Source organism: Convolutriloba macropyga, unplaced genomic scaffold, assembly GCF_964194025.1.
Source record: "Convolutriloba macropyga unplaced genomic scaffold, txConMacr16.3 SCAFFOLD_2733, whole genome shotgun sequence".
NCBI classification, from domain to species: domain Eukaryota; kingdom Metazoa; phylum Xenacoelomorpha; order Acoela; family Convolutidae; genus Convolutriloba; species Convolutriloba macropyga.
In genome coordinates, this window is record NW_027450560.1 from 2826 (window position 1) to 26472 (window position 23647).

A 23647-nucleotide genomic window follows, 5' to 3' on the forward strand; every position below is an offset into this window, starting at 1 on the left:
GGCATTAGCACAAAAGGATTGCTTCAGATAGCACTAAAAATGATTGAGTTTTATTTTGCATGTATCACTGCTACAATGGCTGTAACAGTAATTTCGTAAAATTGGTTAATACAAAACATTCATCATTGATGATAATTCACAAGATGATAACGATTGGCCAGCAAGTTAAAAAGCCGTAAACAGCTAATTGTGCAGAAATTGATTCAAATTTACAGGCACGTGACCAAAAGTACAGGCATCAGAATTTAATTCGCTTCGTGAAAGTCTGCACCCATACCATTAAACTTTGAGAAACGTTGATTTTGATTTTGTCATCCATTATTTTCTGTAATTCATTTCTTTCGTTTTTATCAAAAGTTTTTGAGTTGAAAAAGTTTGCCATCTGATTTTTGCAAAAGATTGATCATAAAAGAGTTTTTCATTTATTATCTCTCACTGCGTCCCGCGGCTGGTTTTCCGTATATCACCTCTTTTTAGTTGCTCTCAAACGTAATTTAAAGCCATTATATTAATTCTGTAGTGTTTTATGCAATTTTTTGATCGACCGATTTTTCTTCTGACCCATTTGACTTTTCGTCCTCGAAAACGGGATAACAATGTAGCACCCGGAGGGTTTTAAGGGCTTTTAGAGTCTCTCTACTTACTATACCGTAAGTATGCAATTCAACTTAACTTTTTTGAAGGCATAAGTTCCAAGTGGGAAGGGAAGGTCGTTGAGTTTGACCCCTCCCCACTTCACCCCCGGCAATTAAGCTAAAACTAGTAAAGTCAGCCTCCTAAACCGTACGTAGTGAAGCCAACGGCTCGCCAGTAAATTGAAAGCAATTCGCCCGAGGTTAGTTGGTTATTTTTTCTTTGTTATCCCGAACTTCCGATCTGATTACTCCTCAGTTTTTCGTTTCATTGCCCAACCGGGGTTACCCAGGCACCTACGGATATGCGCCCAGAGCAATAACCCCTAAGCTATGTTGATTTTTTTTTTATAACTTCAAAGCAGTCTTTTTATATTAAAACTTCCTTTTTCTACGTTGATTGTGAACATCTTGTCTGGGACTTTATCTGTTTTGTCAGACTATTTTGTCTGGGATTGTTTTGTCTGGGAGCATTTTTTTTATTTTAGAACTGTTTTGTCTGGAACTGTTTTTTCTGTTCACATTTTTAAACTGCCGGGTTTTAACAATGCGTGTTTAAAGCTAGTTTTTATAACCTTGCTTTTAATAAACACGTAATTTTCTGCTTTGAGATCTTGTTTCCCTCTCGCGCCTCAACTTGGGTTGCAACACTGCAAAGTCCCTTCGAAATTACGGGTTACGGGTTTGTCGACGAATGCGAGATTTTCTCGGAGACAAAAGCCACTCAAAATCTACTTCTACTGGGATGTAAATGTGCCGTATGCCGAAGAAGAAACCATATTTGGTAAAATGCTGTCAGAATTTCATGTCAGTAAGACAACGCCTCTTATTGTTTCAAGTTTAGAAACTGAACGATTAGTTTTCTGAATTCCGAATTCAGAAAACTAAATCCTTCAGCTTCTAAACTTGAAACAATATGGCCCTTTGTGTTACTGACATGAAATTCTGACAGCATTTTACCATAAATGTTTTCTCCTTTTTCCAATTCAACACTGATCTGTACAATAAATCAATTCTAAAAATCTGCAAAACAATCCAATTTCTTTAAAAAATGATTTCATCGATAGTTGTTCATTGACCAAAAAAATGCTGGCATATTAGCTGCAAAAGCATCAATTGCAAAAGACGAGTCGAGTCATCGAAATTTTGTGTCATTTCATGTCAAGATTTTGAGCAGTTTCATGTAATTTCGAGTCGAGTTGCGTTGTCGATATTTCACGTCGATATACATTCAATAAAGACATGGAATTTTTAGGACACTCTCAAATCAATACAGAGAGCAGCAGTGGTGGAGATACAATAAGTAGGACGGACGACTACGGATCTGTGGTGCCTTTGATCAACACTGGAGATGGTACCACAGCTGATGAGAGCAGAATGAGCAACAGTGGAGCATCAAGACCTCAATCTTACGGTAGCGCATTCGAAATTGACGAATTGCTTGTAAATTTCAAGTTTATTTCAAGTAAATGCAGTTTGAAATTAGGTTTTCTGGCATTCGGCATTCCTGCACATAGTTATTGAGTTTGAATTACATAGTCTTAAAAGCCAACCCAGGGGTATATGGAATCTGATAAGGATTCAGTCCGCTGGGGAAATTATGTTTTTTATTCTGGCGACAATTAACGTAAAATGAACTAGCAGAAGCTCTGATTGACTAATTCAAAACTGTATTTCTTAAGCGGGCAAATATACGACACAAATATACGGTGGGCGGCCACGGAGAGGCCGAGTCAGCGCCACCAGACCGTACATCAGATAATGGTCCACCGAATTACTGATTTATCGACAAATGAGGTTTTTTTACAAGTAATAACTGTCGGCTAAATTCCTGATTTTTTTCATTGTCGGCTAAACGCCTTGTCGGCCAATATTCCTAGCACCATTTATACTGCGACACTATCATTTACATCCGGTTACATATTACTGCAATTTCGGCTGAGAAATCAACAAGGGTGGATCATCATGAAAGACAATCTTAACCATTTAGCATTAACAGGATCTTTAACATGACGCAATTGGACGTTGCTATTCTAGCACAATTCAATCGAAGTGGTGGTAGGAGTCAATTGAGTGTGTCACAAGGAGACAGTCAGGAGATGAAGACTGCTCTAGAGTCCCAAGGAGGAAATCAGATGCTCCTTACTGCTCAAAGTCGACCAGGGTCAAAACAATCTGCAACTGGGTCGCGTCGGGGAACTCCTAGGGTATCACAGGAACAAGAGGGCGACGATTCCAAGCTGTTTACTCCAAACGCTGGTATTTGATATATTGTTTCCACCATAGTAGTAGTAAGTTCTTCGAAACATCACATGTGTACACCACGATAATAGAAAGTCATTGTCGTATGCTAAAAGCAAATATTCAATTTATTAATAATCGCCGTCAGCTTTTATCTAGGTGCACCCTTTTCTTCAAAATCCAAAGCTTTTGAATTGCACTCGGGCGCTGTCTTTTTTCACAACTCAAAGAGCAGTATTATTATATTAGTAGAACATCTTCTTTTTGGTCAATAATTTTGTCGGAGTGTATTTGAAACAGGATGTAAAAGTCAATGAAAACGAAAGCGTTTATGTCAAACAACTGAACAAACTGAAGCACAGAGAACAAAAAATGGAACGGAAAATGCTTTTTTGTTCTTAGCATATTTGTGAGAGAGCGATAAATGTAGGTGTGAAAAAGTTCTCATTCTTAGAGCAGCGTTTTTAATAGTTTTAATAGTTTCATTTTTTAAAATTATTTTTGAAATTAAATTGATCAGTACAAGACCACTAGTTACATATTAATTTTTAGATGTCATAATTTTAAACTAGTCGTTTCCATCACTTTTTTATCTTCAAAACTAAAAAGGGTGTTTAGGTAAAAACAAGCTGAAAGAAATGAAAAAAGCACGAGCTGTGCTCAACAGAGTGTACGAGGAACTAGAAGCAAAAGCTAAGAATGCTAAGAAGTCAAATGATAAAAGGAAGAAAAGCAGAAAGACAGCTTCGAAGTCAGGAGGTCCAATGGAGGAGGTCAGATTAGACAGAAGGGAGTTGCAAAGAATTATGGATCAAGAATTCGGTAAAGGAAAGGTCAGTTATTGTAATGACAGGGATGTATTGAACAATGTGATAGAAATTTTTACAATAAGGAATCAGTTATCTTTGTGCTGAATTCAGCGCAAGATTAAGCCTAAACCACGACTTAAAAAGAGTAATGTGCTAGTTATCAACGTAATCAGTTATGCTTCAAAGAAGATAGACAGGTACCAGCAATAGTCTAGTGTATGTATAATGGATGCTAGGGGTCACCATTACACTGGCCCATATTTTATGACAGAATTATTGTTTTTCATAAATGAGAACTGTTTTGGTGTTGGCAATATGACAAAGCTGTAACAGTTTAGTTGTTGTTGTTGGGTTCACTATCAAACTTTCTTCAAGCGACCATATAGTTTTTCCCGAGACCGTTGAAAGTGTCTTTGTTTGGTTGTTATGGTGATTTCGCCTACTTGAATACTTGACCTTGATTTATGACTTCTAGAAATTACACGTGTACTTATAGATTCCACTAGCTATGTACTTATGATCACATAAGTTACAAAACGTAGTTAAAAATGGTTAATTCAGCATGTTAGTAAACCCCCTTTTCCAAATCAGACTCATAACATGGCGCTGCTTACATGAAACACACTGTCTACAGTCTCAAAAACGCCGGAACAGATAAGAATATAATTAGTTCCCAGGACTTGAAAGTATACTATTTTGATGATGATAATGACCAGGTAGCCGCAAGAAAAACAGAGAAGAAATTTTATATGACCAGCACGAGCTGATATTGAGCGGAATAGACCAGAGATTTTTCAGAATCAAACAGAGTCTGCGCAATGTTCTGCTATGATGTCTCTTGATGTCTCATACTGTAATCTGGCTTAAATGGTGTTCATTTCTTGTGGTTTAGGCTCCAAAGGTGAGTGAGAAGACAGCTCTTGCCTTTGAGAATACATACTGTAATCTGGCTTAAATGGTGTTCATTTCTTGTGGTTTAGGCTCCAAAGGTGAGTGAGAAGACAGCTCTTGCCTTTGAGAATGCATATTTGAGGCAGAAGAGGAACTGTGCCCTATTGGAAGAGGAAGACGACAGTGTGATAGAGGGAGAAGTGGGTGCCGGACACGACTATGACAACAAAGCTGGACCAAACAGGTTGACTGCTACAAGGAATTAAGCGTGTCTGTGCTTTTGCAACGCTATTTTTGAGATTCCAAGTTATATTTTTTGAGGGATATTTAAAATAATTATTGCAGTAGATAATAATTATTCGGGGAATATTTTGTAACCGAAACAATCACAGGGTCAGACCACAACTTATGGAAATATCCTGCATTTAGTTCATGAAACTACTTTTACCTTTGGGCTTAAGCTCGCCTCAAGTAGTTCAAATTTCATATTGAACTTCTGCTTGATCCAAAATATTCACGCTCGACACGAGTTTTACTCACACTTTGGAAATAGTCTAATACAATTATTAGATTTTTAGAAGAAAATTTTAATTTCTCAAAATTAGAAGAAAATTTTAATTTCTCTCAAAAAAACTTTTTAGCAATTGTATTAGTACTGCGGTCTTTTTAAGACTCGGAAAAGATATTGGTATTGTACAGGTTTTTACGAAGAAGACTATTGTTAGGTATCCCATAAGGTTTCTTTACCTGAAGCAAGTTTGCCCATAAGTTGAATTTCTGGCTTTTATTTACGAAAATTGAGTTCTGTTTTAGAACGCTGACTTTTGTTTTGAAACATTGCACTTTAAAAGTAGCTAAGTTGCTCACAAATAGTAATTAGGAATCACTGGTAATATTCAAGGCCGAAAGGTCATATTGAGAAGTTTATCATCCATAAAAGTCCTCCCTCCGTGTTCAAATAACAGACGCCCCCACACCTACCTACCTAGCTACCTACCTACCTAACTACCACCCCCCATCTCCGTCCTACCAATCCCTTCATCAACTTGCCTACACCCGGGCACCTCCCTCAACTCAATAGATACCTCGACCACCTCTTCGCTTCCTTACAGACCTTGCCCTTACCCCCACCTACTACCCCCTACCTACCGACAACCCCGCCTCCAAGATACTACCGCCTCCTGGCCCCTCAATCTGGCTACCTCACCTTCACATATACCCGCGTCAAACCTCTCTTCCACTCCACCTGCCTATCTCGGGTCCGACAACAAAATCTTGAACAAACATTGAGTTATAGATTTTTTAGAAACAATTTCGAGAGATTTGTGCAATTATTTGTTAGTCAACTCTTTCTAGAAACTTCTATTAAAAGTGAGGTACGTTTAGATATTATATTGCCCGATGTTTTGAGTCATTTGTTGTACTCCAACGGCTATGTTTTTTGTTTAGTTAGCTGAAGCAGTTTGTTCATCACTTGAACTTTGACATTTGTTTCCGAACATTAACTTCTTTTTCAGAACGTTGACTTCCCTTTGCGACCATCGGACTTAAGCAAAAGGTTAATTTCCAATATAAAGTAAACACTAGCTGCATATTAATGCATGTAAAAGTTTTCTTCCCACAACAGTCCAACCTCCCTTTCACCGACAAACGCCCCGTCAATCCCCACCAACTTCAAATTTTCTCTACTTTTTAAAACAATTTTTTAATATCTTTTTTGTTTCCCATTTTTTCTCTATTTTATACTTCTGATACCTTTAAGGTTATTTTACAGATTTTTGTAATAATGTTTGGGTTGGTTTCCTTATTCTACCGACTAAACATTTCTCCTGTTCTAAGCTGAACCATTTTTTTTGCATAGGGTTAAAAGATTTTGACTTTTTGTCCTCATGAACGGGATAAACAGGTAACACCTGGAGGCCATTAATTTTTCTAGAGCCTGCCGGCTTACTGAACTTAAAGTATCAAAATCAACAAAACTGCTTTGAAGACATAAAATTTTGAATTGAATGGCGATTCTTAATGTTTTAGTACTCCCCCACTTCAACCTTCAACCCCCATTTAAGTCCCCCATTTGAAGCCCCCAGGTTTTTTACCTCCCTCCCCTTTCAGCACACCCCATGTACAATATTTTAAGCGTAAACCAGCGCGCTGGAGTCTTGAGCCGCACGAACGCTTAGCTAGCCAGTTGCTCGCATTGCGTTTGAGAGGTATTTGCCGGAAGTTAATAGGTTACGTTAATGTTTGGAATTTTTTTAAAAAGACTGCTATTATAAAAAACGGACGGTGTACAAAATGAGTACAAAAACACACTAAATTCTTGCAATAGGACTTGTTACAATTATGTTATTAGTTCCATTCAGCCACATAAACTCGCAAATTGACATCTTTGACATCTAATATATTTTAAGACATTATTTTTTCTTCAATTTCAACTTTTGTTAAGAATTGAATTGGCTATTCAAATCGTATTTTAGCATTGCTCGTGGATGCTTGCATAAATTTGGGGAAAATTCTATCTAGGTCAGTTTCTTAACTTCTGAAAAGACTCGGATGAACCCAAAACTGCTGAGAAAGTCCATTACCAACCCAAATTGCTAAGAAAAATTTAAATGTATTTTGTCTGTGATATTTAACCGTGTTTTTATTTTCACCCTTGAGCCCCACTGGACTTAAACTGTTAGACGAAGTTAGACTGAAGGTTTATTTTACAATGTTACAATGCAAATTGTTTAGGCCTCCGCACCGCACCGCGTATCCACTTTTTAACTGCTTCCTTTTAAAAAGGTAGTTTTTAACTCTTGGTTTCTTATTTGCGTTGTTAAGTGCTTCAACAGAAAGGAGTTGAGGATTTGGACAATCAATTTACACAGTATTGAGAATAAGGCAAACACAGCAAGTAGAATAATCTTATTGAGAATAAGGTAAAACAAATAAGTTAGTGTTAAGTTAATATGGCTACTACTAGATGTTGTTTACACATTTGGAAGCTAAAAAAAAATTGATTTTTTACATTATGTTTATCAAGGTATTAATTATTTGAAAATTTTTTCTGACAATCATCAGTTTGTTGAAATGCTCTGGTAAACTATTTCATTTTCAAATAAGTTTGCAAATTAATCAATACATTTTATATTCTATAAATTTCTTCAATCTTACAGTCTACATGGAGTTTTTATAATGCAAAATTTATAATAAAATTGTTAATGCAAAGTTTTCGCTTGACCGTTTTTTGAATTTTCGAGTGACTTTTACGCCCTTGATCTTCTGCGTTTTGCGTGATTTAAAATTCTCTTTCATTTACAATTTTAAACAGTTAAACTCAAGTGGCGGCAGCTCACCACAATGTCAAATAAAAAGTACGCCGAAGCTGGTGCCATTTTTTCCATTTTAAATCTCAATACTGGTATATATTAAGCTCTAATCAATTTTTTAAATTGAATCCCTCTAGTGAATTTCTTAGTCCCATTCAATCTAGACCCCTCCCCCCAACTGAAGCAGGATATAATTGATTAGAGCTCCCACTAGTCGTTCGAGAGCAATTTTTCCGACGTTAGCCAGTTATGTTGCTATTTAAATTGCTATAGTCAAAGTTTCGTTTGATATTTATCAATAATAATCCAGAAGAGAACAATCGAATGAGATTTCCCTGTGTTTGCTGAAGTAAAATAAATAACGCTTTTTTAACCAGTTTTTGTCGATCTTCCTTTAATTCATTTGATATTGAATCCTCTTTTTGCCATTTGTGTCATCAATGTACAGTCAGAAACAACAGTGCAACTTTTAGAGATTTTTGGAGAAAATTCTTAACAGGTTCTATGTTTTTCTTGCTTATTTTTCTGGTTTTATTGCTTTTTAATGTTTTTCTGCCGTCTTTAGTGTTTTGTTTATCATATTTTTACAAAATCAACTTTAACCCAGGGGGAGTTTAGAAATTTCGCAACCGAGAGGACTTCATTGGGGAAATTCATCCGATTTTGTTTTTCTATTTTCATTTCTTAACTAACTTTTCATATTGGATAGGATGATTTGGTTTGATGGCTAGTTTTGCAACATAAATGTTTTATATGATTGCTACAAATTTTGCTCCATTTTTTTTACAACAGGCGCATAACAGTGCACAAGACGATCGAATCAACAGTTTTTGAAAATGACAGAACTGCATAAGCCGAAAGCATTGACAGCAAATGAAATTAGAGAAAATTGCTTTCCAGGAGAAAGCATAACTTATTTGAAACCAAAAATAACTAAAATATTGCACTGCGACAGGGCAGAAAAAAGCAATATAATGAAAAGATTATACGAGCGTCAAAGCGGTATAAATTGTAAATGGAGCTGTTTTGCGAGCAGAATGAGATTTTCGACAACTTCAAGATGTTGGTCAGTCATGTTAGGCATGCACTTCAACCTCGTTTATTCCACCTTTCCATTAAAATAACTTTGCGGCGTGAAATTTTTTCGCTGTTATTTTAACCTTTCGAGTTTTTGCTCCGTTTAGTTGTCGTGTACGAATTAAAAAATAGACCGATCATAGAAAACCAATTATCTAATTTTAGACTTGAGCTTTGTTCATGATCGTAAAAGAATTTCTTACCATTCAAACTTTTTCCTCTCCATTTTTTCGGTAAAATGTGACGTATTCAGAATAGTTATACTTAGAGTGATAATACAGACTCCAGATATCGCGAGTCAAACACCCAGTGAAACAAAACTTGATAACCTGGCCAAGACACAAAATTTTTTTTGACAAAACGTGGCATGCCTTAGTAAGATCTCACAAATTAAGTGTTCATGATTGTGACATAACGATAAAATTTTGTTCATACACAAAATCTCTCGAAACAAATATGCAAAGAAATTACAAATTTTGATCTTCTCTTAGCATGACATTGTTAAGACCACCAAGATGTGTCAAGTTTCATTTCACTTTGGTTAAATACTCCGCTGATACTAAGATCCTGGTATCAGTTATAATTATAGAAAGGAGAGAGTGAGTGGAGCATTGAGTTCTCATAGTGCGGGAACGACAGATGAGAGAACAAGCACAGAATTATCAACGGACACTAAATCTTCCTCTGCCCTGCCGGGAAATGACGCTGCGGTCAGCCAATTTTCTAAATTCCATTTAAAAACTTTTAAAATAACGCTTCGAAATTTATATATTTATACCTTCGAGGCGAGAAGAGATATCCAAAAAATGTTATGGTTTTTAAATACCCGCCGTCAGCCTCTCAACAGCTATTATTTAGGCACTCTCCTTTTTTTACATTTCAAAACATTTGAATTGTATTGGGGCGCTGTCTTTTTTTTAAGATCTGTTATCACATTTTCGTGATTTTTTAAGTCAAACTGGAGTAGTGATTTTGGTCATGCCGAAACAGGAAGTGGAGCGAAAAAGCGAGTGGTTTTGCGGCGTGAAATTTTTTCGCTCTAGATTTAAAGTGGAGTGAGAAAACGGTGTTTGAACAAAAATTCGCTTTCTCGCGATTGGTTTTTTGTTCACATGCGACAATTTCACTTTGATTTTTACTGTTTTTTCTATTTTGTTTTTTCGAAATGGTTTTGCAATCTATTCATAGCTCATTCTAGGTCTAGGTTTTTGTTCAAACCAAAATTCCAATTATCGATAGTTAATTTTTTGTTCAAATTCGGAATTTTGACAGTGATTTTGTTTTTTTTTAAATTTTTTTGATCTTATTTTTTAAAAAAATGGTTTTCCCATTCCACTCATAGCAAATTTTTTTTGTTCACGTGCGGCTTATCAAAGCAGTTTTTTGCAACTTTTGATGATTATGAGGGCTGATTATGATATTTTATTAGTTTTAGGCTTGTTTTGGTAGGAATTGAAGTTTTCAACCAGTTAATTTAAGTTTGATGCTAATTTGGAGGTTTTTGATCAGTTTTTGCTGATTTTTAGAAGAAAATTAATGATTTTTTGCCTGTTTTCTTGTTTTAATGCTTGAAGTGGAATTTGATTAGAAGCTTGTCAATTAAAAAGTAATCAGATACAAATTTGCTAAAGTTTTGGTATAAACCATTCTTTTAGGAAAATTGACAGAAATGTTGAGAAATTTTAAACCGTTTTTAATATTTTTTGCAGGTTTTCTTTTTTCAATCTTAGACAAGTTTCTTAGCCTATTATGACTTGACTATTGTTTTGCGAGCTTTTCATTGCTCTAATTGCAAAGAATTTTTTCTCGGCTTTATGTTTCCTTGTACTATTAAAAAAATCACAAGTTAAAAAAATTAGTTTTTCTAGTTTTTTTGTTCAATTTGTTTTTGAATGCCATTTCTATCCTTCCTTAATATTTTTATGGCGTTTTTGGAGATTCAGGGTTAACAGTTGTTGTTTTTATTGTTTAGTCATAAGTATGGCAATTTTCGCCTCCGAGTCGTTTCCGGAATTCTTCCGGCTATGTTTTTTTAAGATCTGTTCACACATTTTCATGAATTCTGAGGTCAAATTGGAGTAGTGAAATTGGTCACGCCATACAAGAAGTGGAGCAAAAAAGAGGGTGGTTCTGAGGCGTGAAATTTTTTTGCTATAAATTTAAAGTAGAGTGAGAAATTGGTGTTTGAACAAAAATTCGCTTTCTCGCTACTGGTTATGTTCACATGCGGCAATTTCACTTTGATTTTTACTGTTTTTCGGTTTTTTGGATTGGATTTTTTTCTAAATGGTTTTGCCAAGCCATTCATAGTCCGTTATAGGTCTAGTTTTCCATTTAGTTAATGAAAATTCTTTGAATTGTACGTCAGGACTTGTCCTGCTATGTTTTTTTAATCTACTTTTTGATCACATTTTTCGCTTTACATAAATCACGAAGTTCACGTTTGACTTCCGGCTTACCTCACTCACGGTTTCAACTGATTGGTTTTAAATCCATTCTCACAATGAATCAGTCAATGTAGTGAATAATGTCAATGTCAGGAGAGCGAAATCCAAAGAGACGGGATGAACCGATAGAACCCGGTCATTAGGTCATTGAGAATTAGGTTATCAATGTTCATTAGAGTGTTTGCTAGTTGACATTGGTATTAAGCTTATTAGTTTTCAGTTTGGAAGCTGAATTGAGTATGGTTTTGGAATCCAACTGAAACTGCACGCCGAATTAGAACAATTTTTGACACTAAAAATCGAAAAAAAAATTGTTCAAGTTATCTCTACTTCTTTTTTAATAGCCGCCCTCATCTTCTCAGCCGGCTATTATAGCGCTCCTAATTTTTTTTCTTCCTCGAAATTATTTTGTCTTTGCCATTTTGCCGCTTTTTCAGCATTTTGCTTGAAATCTTTTTGACTTCTCTAGGCTAGTTTCTCTCTTCTCTCATTCTGCTAAAAGTGAATTTGAACATCAGTTGCTCAGCAAAGCAATTCAAAATGAACAGAGTCAGAATAAAAAATTGAAGTCAGAAATAGACACGTCATAAACCCGTAAAGCCCAATTTTGGATGCCCGCTATTTGAACGTCGTTCCTATAAGTCTTAGTTACCACATCTAATGCTTATTGGTGTTCGATAGTAGCCCCTGTAGCCTCTCTCTAAGAAACAGAAGTATGTTCAACTACGAAATGCCATCAAAATAAATTGGACTTCAAACATGTTTTTGTACAAAAATCTTTTTTTCGATATCTTCTATTTTTTCAATCCCAATTATGCTTATTGGAATCAACGGCGGCTATTTTCCGGCAATCTTCCGGGTATGTTTCTTTTTCTGTTTCAATCTCAATCTGCTTCAAGTGGGTCAACGCCTGCTATTTTCCGGCAATCTGTTGGCTATGTTTTCATTGATAATATTAAGCAATTGCCTGAACATGGTATGGTACTGCTAAATGACGATGTCAAAGCCGCATTCGAGAATTTTGTTTAATTTTAGTTTAGATTCGAATTATGAGAAGACAGCATTTATTCGGAAGAGAAGAGCTAACGCTGACATCATTCAATATATGGAAGACTTCTAACTGTCATTTCTGTTCATTATTCAGACGCGAATTTTTTCCCATATGGATTATTCTGTGACAGTTCTTTAGTGAAAAGCTGCGCTCAGATTTTTCTTTCTTCAATTATAAAAGTTTTAATTAGAACGAAGCAATCACCCCCATTCATCGGTTTTCTCCGTTTTTCATGACCTTAAGAGAAAATCTGCAGTTTTGGTCTTCTACTGATTTCAGCAACGATGTAATTATTTGGTAGCTATTTTCACATTTACGCTTCTGCACGGTTTTCTTGTCTTTCACAGTTTGTTTTATTTTCTCTAAGGCACTGGAGCCTATCAATATTAGTGGTAGCAATTGTCTGCCTCGCTACTATATTCTTGAAATTTATCTATCACATTTCTTTAAAATATTTTGCTCTCAGAAAGTAATGGAAGCTCCGTTGACTGTCACTCCACGCACACCTCGAACTCCCAGGACTCCGAGGAAAGATGGGGGGAGAAAAGCAGACGGGAATGAGGGCGGGGCTGAGGATCAACAGCTGGAGAATGCGACTGCTTGGGACAAGTTGGAACTGGCCAGGATGATGTTGAGGATCTACATGAAGCACAATGACTTCACAGTGTCTCAGGTGGAACAGTTGCACGCTCTCAATCAAGACATGGAAAGAAAGGTTAGTCAGGACTTGTCCTGCTATGTTTTTTTATGTCCTCTAACCGATTTTTGTTTCGTCTTAGCCTGACTTCTTGGAATGGACTTTTTAAATAGCCGCCCTCATCTTCTCAGCCGGCTATTATTGCGCTCGTATTTTTTTTTACGACTCGAAGAGGAGTATTGGAGAAGTCCTTTTTTTTAATCAATTTTATTGGAGTGAATTTTGAAGCGGGAAATGAAACGCGTGAAAAAACTTTGAGTGATTTTGGCGCTGAACAAAAGTGAAGAGCGGAGCGAAAAGAGAGTGGTTTTGTTCAAAGTGCTGTTTTTGAGAGAGCGAAAAATTGATGTGTGAAAAAATTTTCTCTGAGCGAGTGAAATTTTTTTGTTCACGTGCGGCTTTTAAAAGCAGTTTTTTTGCAATTTTTCTTGTTTATGAGGTTTGATTATGATATTGTATTGTATTTGGGCTCGTTCTGATAGGAATTGAAGGTTTGAAGGAGTTAATTTGAGTTTTATGCAAATTTGGAGATTTTTGATCAGTTTTGCTGATTTTTCGACGAAATTTAATGTATTTTGGCCTTTTGTTTTGTTTTACTGCTTTAAGTGCAACTTGTATAGAAGCTCGTCACTCAAGGATCGTCAGGGATACAAATTGATTACAATTTTGTTTTAATAAAATATTTTTTCTGAAGAAAAATGACAGAAAAATTAGGAATTTTTTAACCACTTTTTATTTTTTTTTGCTTTTTTCGTTTTTTTTTCAATGGTAGACAATGTCTTTAGCTTGTTATGACTTGGCGATATTTTCGCGAGCATTTCATTGCTCTATTTGCTCAAAGTAACTTTATTTGGCTTTTTTTTTCTTGTAAATTTTAAAAAAAAACATCTTACTTTTTCTCCTTTTTTTCATTTGTTCAATTTGGTTTTCAATGTCGTTTCTCTTCTTCCTCAACCTTTGATAGCATTTGGGGAGTTTTCTAGTGGAAGTCAGTTGTTTTAGCTCTGTTGGATGTCTCTCATTTTGATTGATTTTTTTTTTCGAGTTGTTTCTTTTTAAAGAAAATCGAGTAAATCAGGTCAAATTTTGGCCACTTTTTGTCTTTTTTCTAAGTTTATTGCCTATTTCTTCCAATTTAATGTTTTTTGTTGGTAACTTTATCTCAATAAGGAGCACTTTTGTAGGTGTCGATACTATAAATTTGCACTTGAAGGCTTAGCAGGGTAATTTTCATTTAAACAAATTACACAAATCTCTAAAATCGTTAAAGAGTTTTTATTAGTCTCTTTTTTGTTTGTTGTTTAACGTTTCTCTGCAAGTACTAGGTGGGCGATTGATCTAGCCAAATAAAAAACTAATTGATTTCTATAAGATATGGATGGGAAGCTGCATGTTATCTTTTTGTAGAGAATTTTGTTTGGATTTTTAGATAATATTTTTTTTTGATTTGGTCCTTTGTCAAGTCTCCAGTTCTCCAGTCTTTTCTTTGTGAATTGGTTACACTGTCTGTCGATTGATAATATGCTGGTGGTGCATCTGATTGTTGAGAATAGTCAGATTTCTACTTCGAGTCGTTTCCGGAATTCTTCCGGCTATGTTTTTTTGACTTCGTCAAACTTTTTTTCGCTTTACCATTTTGCCGCTTTTTCGACATTTTGCGTGAAATCTTTTTGACTTCTCTAGGCTAGTTTCTCTTTTCTCTCATTCTGCTAAAAGTGAATATGAACATCAGTTGCTAAGCAAAGCAATTCAAAATGAACAGAGTCGGTATAAAAAATTGAAGTCAGAAATAGAAACGGGATAAACCCATAAAGCCCAATTTTAGATGCCCGCTATTTGAAAGTCGTTCCTATAAGTCTTAGTTACCACATCTAATGCTTATTGGTGTTGATAGTAGCCCCTGTAGCCTCTCTCTAAGAAACAGAAGTATGTTCAACTACGAAATGCCATCAAAATAAATCGGACTTAAAAAATATTTTTGTACAAAAATTTTTTTTTTCAATATATTCTATTCGTTCAATCCCAATCATGCTTATTGGAATCAACGGCGGCTATTTTCCGGCAATGTGCCGGGTGTTTTCAATGACTTCAGTGACTTGTACTGCTTTGCAGTTAAAATATTAAATCGTGACGTCATTTCTGCTTTTAGGTCAATTGCGTGACTTACCTCACCCAAAAAAATGACAGTGTGCATCTAATTAGTGCCAAACTTATATGCCCTAATTCCTGAGTAATAGAGTCTTGAGTTTTTAAAAACTCTAGTGGTCTATTAAAAAGCTGATGGTCGATCTGTCAATCTTATCTCTTTAAATATTTCAATTCATGGTAGGCCAAAAGCTCCTATCAGGGCTGTTTTCCCGCAATCTGCCGGCTATGATTGTAAACCACATTAATAAAATAGGTTTATTTGAAAAAACAAAATTTTCGGAAAACGAGCAACAAAAAATGTAAACTTAAAATTTTTGGTTTGAAATTAATTGCTAGACAGTGGGCTTGATCATATAAGGTTAAGTAGACCAAATAAGATTACTGTTTGCTAGACAAAACAAAAATTATTTCATTATTTATCTTTTCAATTGATTGCAATTTACTAGGAAATATGTTTTCAAAAAAAATGGAAAAAAAGCAACAAAACGATTAAATATATTTTTTTTGGTTTAAAATTGCTTTGGTATTTCAATTTTGTGCTATATATTTCTTACACAATTACGACATGCCCAAATTTTTGTAATAAATCAAGTGAAACAATTAGTTTCGTAACGTCTGAGTAATGAGAAATTTTTGAACAATTTACCAAACAACAGTTTCGCTTGCAATTGCTCAAAATGGAAATTTTGGGCAAGTTTTGCTATCACCATTTTGCTTCTACTGCACTACTTTACAGCTTAATGCAAAAAATACTTGTTACAGCTGCAAAGCTGTAAGCTGAGTGGAACTATATTGCAGTTTTCTTGGTTTTTAGAATCCAAGAGTTGGATTGTGTTGGTGCTCTGTCTTTCTTTTGTATGATGTTTTCACTCTTTTTCCATCACATTAATATTTCAAAACAAGATAAACAGGTAAGGCCCATTAGGCATTAGATTTCGTTCGATGACCAAAGCCGGCTTTATTAGTCGTTCAAAAGGTTAAGTTGGTGCAGCTGCTGGAAATGCTTCAATTCAAGTTTAATTGAAGCTCTAGGATTTTTGAGACCGAAATGGTGCAATTCTTCAACTTCTTTGTTAATATTTTTGTTTTATCAGTTTTGAATTGACGTCTGTCAAAGTTGATAAAGGTATTTTGTAAGACATAACTGCTTTTTCTGACCGTTTTTTGCGTACTTGTTTTGGTACTGCAAACATAAACACGAAAAGTTTTACTTTTGCAATTTCAAGTTTTTCAAATTTATTGTTAAATTTTAATTTTTTTCAGATTCAGGGGCTTGAAAATCTCATCAAGGGTCTGATAATAGACAACAGCATAGTTTGATGTAGAAATAAAACGTTTTGCACCGTTTTAATGTCAATAAAATTGCCACTTTTTCGATGAGGTTTGCTTTTTTTCATCAAGTTTTTTTTTTCGCAATTTTTTGTTATTTTAGAGTTTTTCAGCCTCAGTGGCCAGAAAATTTTATATAGTGTTTAAAAATAGGTCACTGTATAATTGACAGTTGAAAGGGAAAGGTTTTCGACATTTTCTTTTCACGAATTTGTTGTCACCAATTTTTTTCTAGTTTTTCTTCAATAATTGTTTTTGTTCAGTTTTTCTTGCGTCAGCGACTTCTTCTAGGGTTTTGGAAAATGTTTCTGCGTAGTTTCTAAGGGCAATGGACTAGTTTATTGATTTTCTTGAGCCATTGAGGTTTATTAAGACTTGAAATTGCTTTATTTGATAGCCTCTGGAGACATTGGAATGGTTGTAAAGAAATTATTATCACATTTTTCAGCAACTTTTCCAAAAAAAAAACAAAATTTTTTCAATTTTTAAAAAACGTTTTTCTCAACTTTTCAGATTGTGTTGTTGGCTGTTAATGTTAAATTGATCTGCTGGTCAGGTGTAATAGTTCTAAGTTATTCATTCAATCCTTTGGATTATTTTTCATGACTTCTATGATTCATGTCTTGCTATGTTTTACATTCCGTCGTCTGACGCTCTTTTTCATTTACATTTGTTCACACAGCAAAGCTGAAAAAGTCAATTTTTCTGAAAAACTTGCTCTCACTAATGGCATTTTGCGCATGAATTCATTTCTCACTCTTTTTAGCCAACGTTTTCAGTTCATTTGCTTGATTAGATTTTGATCATACATGACTTACCTCACTCAATAAAGATGAATTTTGCACTTTATAACCTAAGCTTACCTTGAATTACTGAAATGTCAAAGGACCTCATATGCGTAATAAGGGTCCCTAATGAAAATTCTTCTCCGCAATGATTTTTAATAAACTTTTTTTAATTTATCGCTGAATGTATTTTACATAGATTTTGAGCGGCGTCGATAAGTTTATCAACTTATATCTGTATCTGTTTCTATCTCTATTCTAGGATACGCAAGTTAATTTTTCGCAGCGATTCCGGCAATGTTATGGAATATCACCCACTAAGTTGACAAATATATTAAACTTTGTGGCACCAATTAATTTGATTAAGCTGCTAGTGTATAAATTCAACCTCTAGCAAATGGCATGATGACAAATGAGCGAATTTGGTAAACATTTTAATGGCGAATAATCGCCATTGTGTCATTTATAAGAGCTTCACTGTACTTTGTTTTGCGGCCCTGAAAAATAATTTTAAAAACATAAAATTTTGTCCCTCAGGACGCATTGAAAGCACCTTTCATGCAAACCGAACTTTCTGAAGCTTTTATTAAATTTCTACAGTCTTAAATTATAGCACGCGAAATAGATATGAATAAAAAAAATAATTTAAGCTAAGAAAGTAATATTAACTAAAAGACGTACGTATTTCCAAAAGGTGCCAGATTTGAATAGGATGGCAAACACTCAAAAATAGAAGGCATCAGTAAAATTTTGCAGAGGTCTCATAAAGAAACATTTTTGCTTGATACTTTCGCCATCACCTCTAGTTTTTGTGCATCTTGATATGATTCGTACCTTCACTGATAAAGATACGTTACTTGTTGACAGCAGTCTGAGAATGTTGTTTAGATTGGACTGGTTCTGCAAATAGTGAGCAACAGCCAATCGGAAGATGGTTCATCGGCAACTACAGGAGAGAGTTCCTACTTGCCTCAAGAGAAACTTAGAGTGGAGGATGCTAGAGGGAGAATTCGTCAGCAGTCCCACGGAACCCGAGGAGACCATTCACAGGTCCTATGAACACAATTTAATCAAAAGCGGTTTCAAAACATTAGTTTTTCTGTAGAATTTTCCAATAGAGCAGTAAATATACACTGTGTCAGCTGTCCTTTTCTTAAAGAAAAAGTTTAGTTTTGAAGCAAGAGTCTCAATTAAATTTTCAAACACCGATGTGAATAATGAATCAAAATTGAATTAAAATATGTTCTTAAAAATGACTATGGTTGTATGCATCAATTCATCTTCATGTGCCCTTCAAAAAATTTGGGTTATATGTCTGTTTGATAGTCGCTTCCGACTGACCAAAGCAACAGTCGAAGTAAGAGTCGAAACAGACAACAGCCTTCTACAGCTAACGCAGGCTCAGAAGTCAAAAGTCAAAGATCAAGATCTAAGGTGGATTCAAAGACCAGGGCTAGTACCCGGATAAGCAGAGCAGGAGAATATGCTGAAGAAAATGAAAATGAGTCAGAAGTCTCAGAATCAGAGGACACTCAGGAATCTCAAAAAGTGGACCAATTTGGTCCAAGATCGGAAGCAAAGTCAACCAAAAGTAAATCCAAACACAAATCAAAATCCAAATCTAAATCGTCATCAACAACGTACAGGTTGCCCGAAGATCAAGATCATGATTACGGTGATGACGATGAAAATGATCGCATTGATGATCACGATTCTAAGGCTTCTAAAATGAGCTCCAAAAAGAAAACAAAACGTTCGGAATCCAAATCAAGAGCAAAATCGGGCAATGCGAAAACGAGTCAGAATGGAACAAGGCAAAGTTCTATGACCAAATCTTCGGAAGCCAGAGAAAGCGGTGGAAGCCAGGACAATACTGATGATGGCTCAGATCGAGATCACTCCTCCAAATCAGTGGTTCAAACGTTGGCCACGGAACAGATGTCCGTTGGTCAATCTGCAAAAGACAAACAAAAAACTAAAAGTGGATCCAATTCTAAATCAGCAAAAACTGGTAGCAATGCTTCTGATAACAAGAATTCACAAAGCAGTGAAGACGATTCAAACTCAACTGAAGACACAAAACGCGATACGCATAAAGTAAGTGAAGCCCTGAGAAGTGCAATGACAACACTACTGAGCACCGATGTTTCTGCGGATCCATCTGAAGGGTCTCAACAATCAAAATCAAATCAGAAATCATCAGCTGTTTCCCAAAATGCCAAGAAATCCCCAAGTGTATCGGACGCATCTGGGCTTCAACAGGAACCCGGGGTGTCTGATTCAGGGACTCCAAAAAAATCTGATGTTTCCCATGGCTCAAGAGCTTCTGGGTTTCCACAAGGTTCAAGAGTCTCTGGTGTTCCGCAAGGCTCAAGAGCCTCTGGTGCTCCACAAGATTCCAGACTTTCTGATGGTTCTGGTGTTCGGGAAGGTTCACGAGGTTCTGGTGTTCCACAAGGTTCAAGAGCCTCTGGTGCTCCGCAAGATTCGAGAGCTTCTGATGGTTCTGGTCTTCCGCAAGTTTCCGGAGCATCGCAAAATTCTGATGGACCGCAGGGCACAGAGGCTTCTCATTCTTCTAGTGTACCACAGGGTTCAAGAGCTTCTAAAAATTCTGGTAATCGCAGTTCAGGTGGTTCACAAATCTCAGGCATTTATGATTTACGAGCCTCCCGCAACTCAGGAACTTCAAATACCTCGAGTATGTTGGACGGTTCAAGTGAGAATAAAACTAAACATTTGGGAAATAAAGAATCGATAAGTCGCAGTTCGTCCAACTTGGGTTACAGCAAACATTAGTGATGATAAAAATTGTCAAGCGGATCATAAGGGGTATAGAAGTACCACTGTGGTCACCTGCAGTTTCAATATTTTCAGTCATCTTAATGGCTGAAACATTATGTAACTAAATTACAACAAAGAGTGTTTCGCTATTAGAAGGGTATGATATTTGATTTTGTTATGATTAACTTGAGAAAATTGAACTTACTTCCTACCATTTATCATCTGGATCAACAAAAAACCGAAAACTGAGCGCAAAAGTTCAAAAAATGAAAAGCGAATGTGAAGAAATTGTAACAAATCCTACTTAAACTGATTTGCAACAAAGTTTTGGTAGACTCTGGTTTTCTAACGGCATTTTTAAAAACTTCTTTTTGAAATAAAATGGGCATGACGATTGAATACCAGCTAACTCTCTGTAACCGAATAGTTATTGGCAGATTAAGATTATAGCTTGTTTACTACTTATTCACAAGAGATTTCCAGATTACAATGAATTGGTAGGTTGCACAAGTGGGTAAAAAAATAAAACCCGCAAATTTTACAAATCAAAATAAATCAGAAGTCATCAATCAATGAAAACAAATAAGGAAATCAAGCTTGTGTTTGAACACGCCGGGTTGCGTGCATGAGGGTAAAACTGAATACTCTTGTTATATTTTACGATTAAAGATTTCGACAATCAAGTTTACATAGAGGTGCAGAGCACGCGCTAAATGAAAAACCATTTAACGCTCACAAAAATGAGGCAATTTTGGCGGCCGTGTGTTTTCTAATATGATTTGAATTTTATTCAACAGAAACGGGATAAACTGACTGGTAAATCCTGAGGGTATTAAGTTGCTGTTTTGCTGTTTAGCTCGTTTGTTCAGAACCTCAATGATCTCTAAGTATGTTGTTCACAGAATCTGATGAGGAAGCAGAATTCATAATATTTGAAGGCATCCCCGCAATGTCGCTCGTTTCCACGCACGGTTATAACGCTGAACTTGAAGCATGGATCGTGAAACAGCTCAACAAGATTGAGTATTTTTACTCAAATTTTCCGACATTGGTCATGTTATAATTGAAATAAAATTATAGTCAAATCATTCAAAATCGCCATTTAAAAGTTCATAACTATCCAGCAAATGTAAGGTTTTGGCATGAATGAAAAGAAATCACATATCATAAATGTCTGTATCGTGTATTTGTTTATTTCTTTAAGTTTTATTTTTCTGAAACTGAAACAACTTTGTATGATTTGGCCGACACCGTTAATTTTAGCATTCTGTCAGCAAGTAAATGTAGGAAGCGAGTGAAATTGGCAGACAGAACAAAAAATAGAAGAATTTTTAATGCATACCAACTGAGAAAAACTTATTGTTTTCTGATTTTCTGATGGCTCAAAAATTCTCTATGACCTAAAAGGATAAGAACTTTAGTGTAATTTTGCACACAAATAACGTTAGGCCGCAGAAAAAGATATTTTCGGTTGAAACTGATCTCACGTGTCGTTGTGGTACTTTCATGTCAAGTACCACGGGCCGCTGAACCAATTTCAAGGCCCACGAGGCAAGGCAAAAAGCGGAAAAAAATATAACCAAGATTTAAACTATGTTAAAATTAGTATGATGGCACACTAATTTAAGGTTTTAAAATTCGCTGCAAATCAGACGCGCTCAAAATTCTATATTTTTGTACATCTGTTTCTTCAAACCATACTGGAGCGAGCAGGCAAGGAAACGGTATTGCCAGATAACATTGCCAGATAAAAATTCAAATGAAGTTGTTTTCATTCACAGCCTAAGGTTCGCAAGATGTTGACACGTTGAAACAGGATAGCCAGATAGGATTTACCAATTCATGATGTATAAATGTAGGGCCTCATTTTTAGGCTCTGGTTAGTCTTTTTCTTTCCTTCTCTTTCTCTTCCATAAAATATCAATGGTTCTCTTCGGAAATCTATATATATATATATATATATATATATATATATATATATATATTTATATATATATATATATATATATATATATATATATATATATATATAAATATATATATATATATATATATATATATATATATTTGTGTGTATGTTTTTGTTTGTGTGTGTGCGTGTGTGTGTTTGCGTCTATAAGTGTTCAAATAATCTTCAGTCGCAGAAGGAGTGCATAAGGTGTAATTTGGATATTTGGTATCGATTTTATCTATTGAGCACTAATTTTGCTAATATTTACGTTTCAAATAACCAAACTTTTAAGCTGAACTTGCGTTTCTGTCTAGATTGCTTGTTTGTGTCTTTCAATAATAAGTCTGATTGCAAGTTTGGATCATTTCAACAGTCCCCCCCCCCCTTTGGTCCCTAGTAGAGGATCGCCCCCTTCCGTGCTATGCTTTACCGCAATATCACTTGGCCTACAGTTTAGATAGCTGAATATGAATATCAGTTTAGGCGCAATTGTGGACCGCTCTTCACGGTCATGCCTCTCATGCGCCGTGGGATGTAATCCGGAAATTGCGGGTCGGTTATCGAGGCAAAACCAATGGGAAATTTTTTCGCTTTGCATTCCAATTTGCCTAATTAACATAGTATTACGTTTTTTTATTCTATCCAGTATGCGTAACATAGTATGCGCATACGTGGAAAATTATTAGTCTTTTATGATGGGTTGATAAATCGCTCGCTTAAATTTTTTTCAAGAATAACGCTCCTTTTGTAAATGGGGGCAATTGTTGAAAAGATCCTGAATTTTTAAGAACGACATGACTTTTCATCTTTGTTTGTTGTTTTCTATTGTTAGCTGAGGGATTGACTTTGAAGAAAATCACAGCGGGATTTTCCTAAAATTCAATGTGTCAGCTTGTATATTACTTAAACTGCTAGTTTGCAAGCAGATTTCAACGTTTTGGAAAGACAAAAAAGAAAATTTCAAGTTTGAAGCTCTCAAAAACACCAGAGCAATTAATGTTTTAGTTGTTGACGCTATATATGAAAATTTAATTTGTTTTCATTCAATCCGGACTCAGTATCAGAAGCTTTATGTACGAAAGATGCGAATCAATCACCTCTTTTAACTCTTTTTCTTCCTCCAAGCTGCAAGCCGCCATCATTTCGTGGAATTTTTGCTCTACTCCTGAATCCACCTCCGCGCTGTTGCAGCTATGGTTTTGTACAGCAGAACGAGGTAAGGTAGACCTCCGAAGCTCATTTGTACCAGCATTTCGTTTGATGACGTTCGAATTGAATTGGCTTCATTAACTTTATCCTGAAGTCCTGGAATGTTTTCAAGTGTTTTTTCCAAAGGAATTATCACTTCGGTCATATTTTAAAGCTTGAAGACTTTTTTCGCAACGGTGCTGAACGATTTATAATGTGACTTGAATGTTGAAATCACATCTCTATACATGAAAATATGAGTGACTTTTTCATAAATTTCAACGGGGGATTTTGTGATGTACC

At 35.5% G+C, this 23647-nt stretch overlaps 1 protein-coding gene across 1 annotated transcript; it reads left to right on the forward strand.

The window, feature by feature from the left end:
• Positions 1 to 1887: 1887 nt before the first annotated feature.
• Positions 1888 to 20416, forward strand: LOC142355989 (uncharacterized; the record flags this gene model as incomplete). Its single annotated transcript, XM_075407985.1, has 8 exons — positions 1888 to 2046; positions 2670 to 2891; positions 3492 to 3706; positions 4663 to 4817; positions 9554 to 9674; positions 12929 to 13177; positions 18310 to 18471; positions 18748 to 20416. Coding segments are annotated over 8 exons (2756 nt in total), but the record flags the coding sequence as incomplete, so codon positions are not given.
• Between the last annotated feature and the right edge of the window lie 3231 nt (positions 20417 to 23647).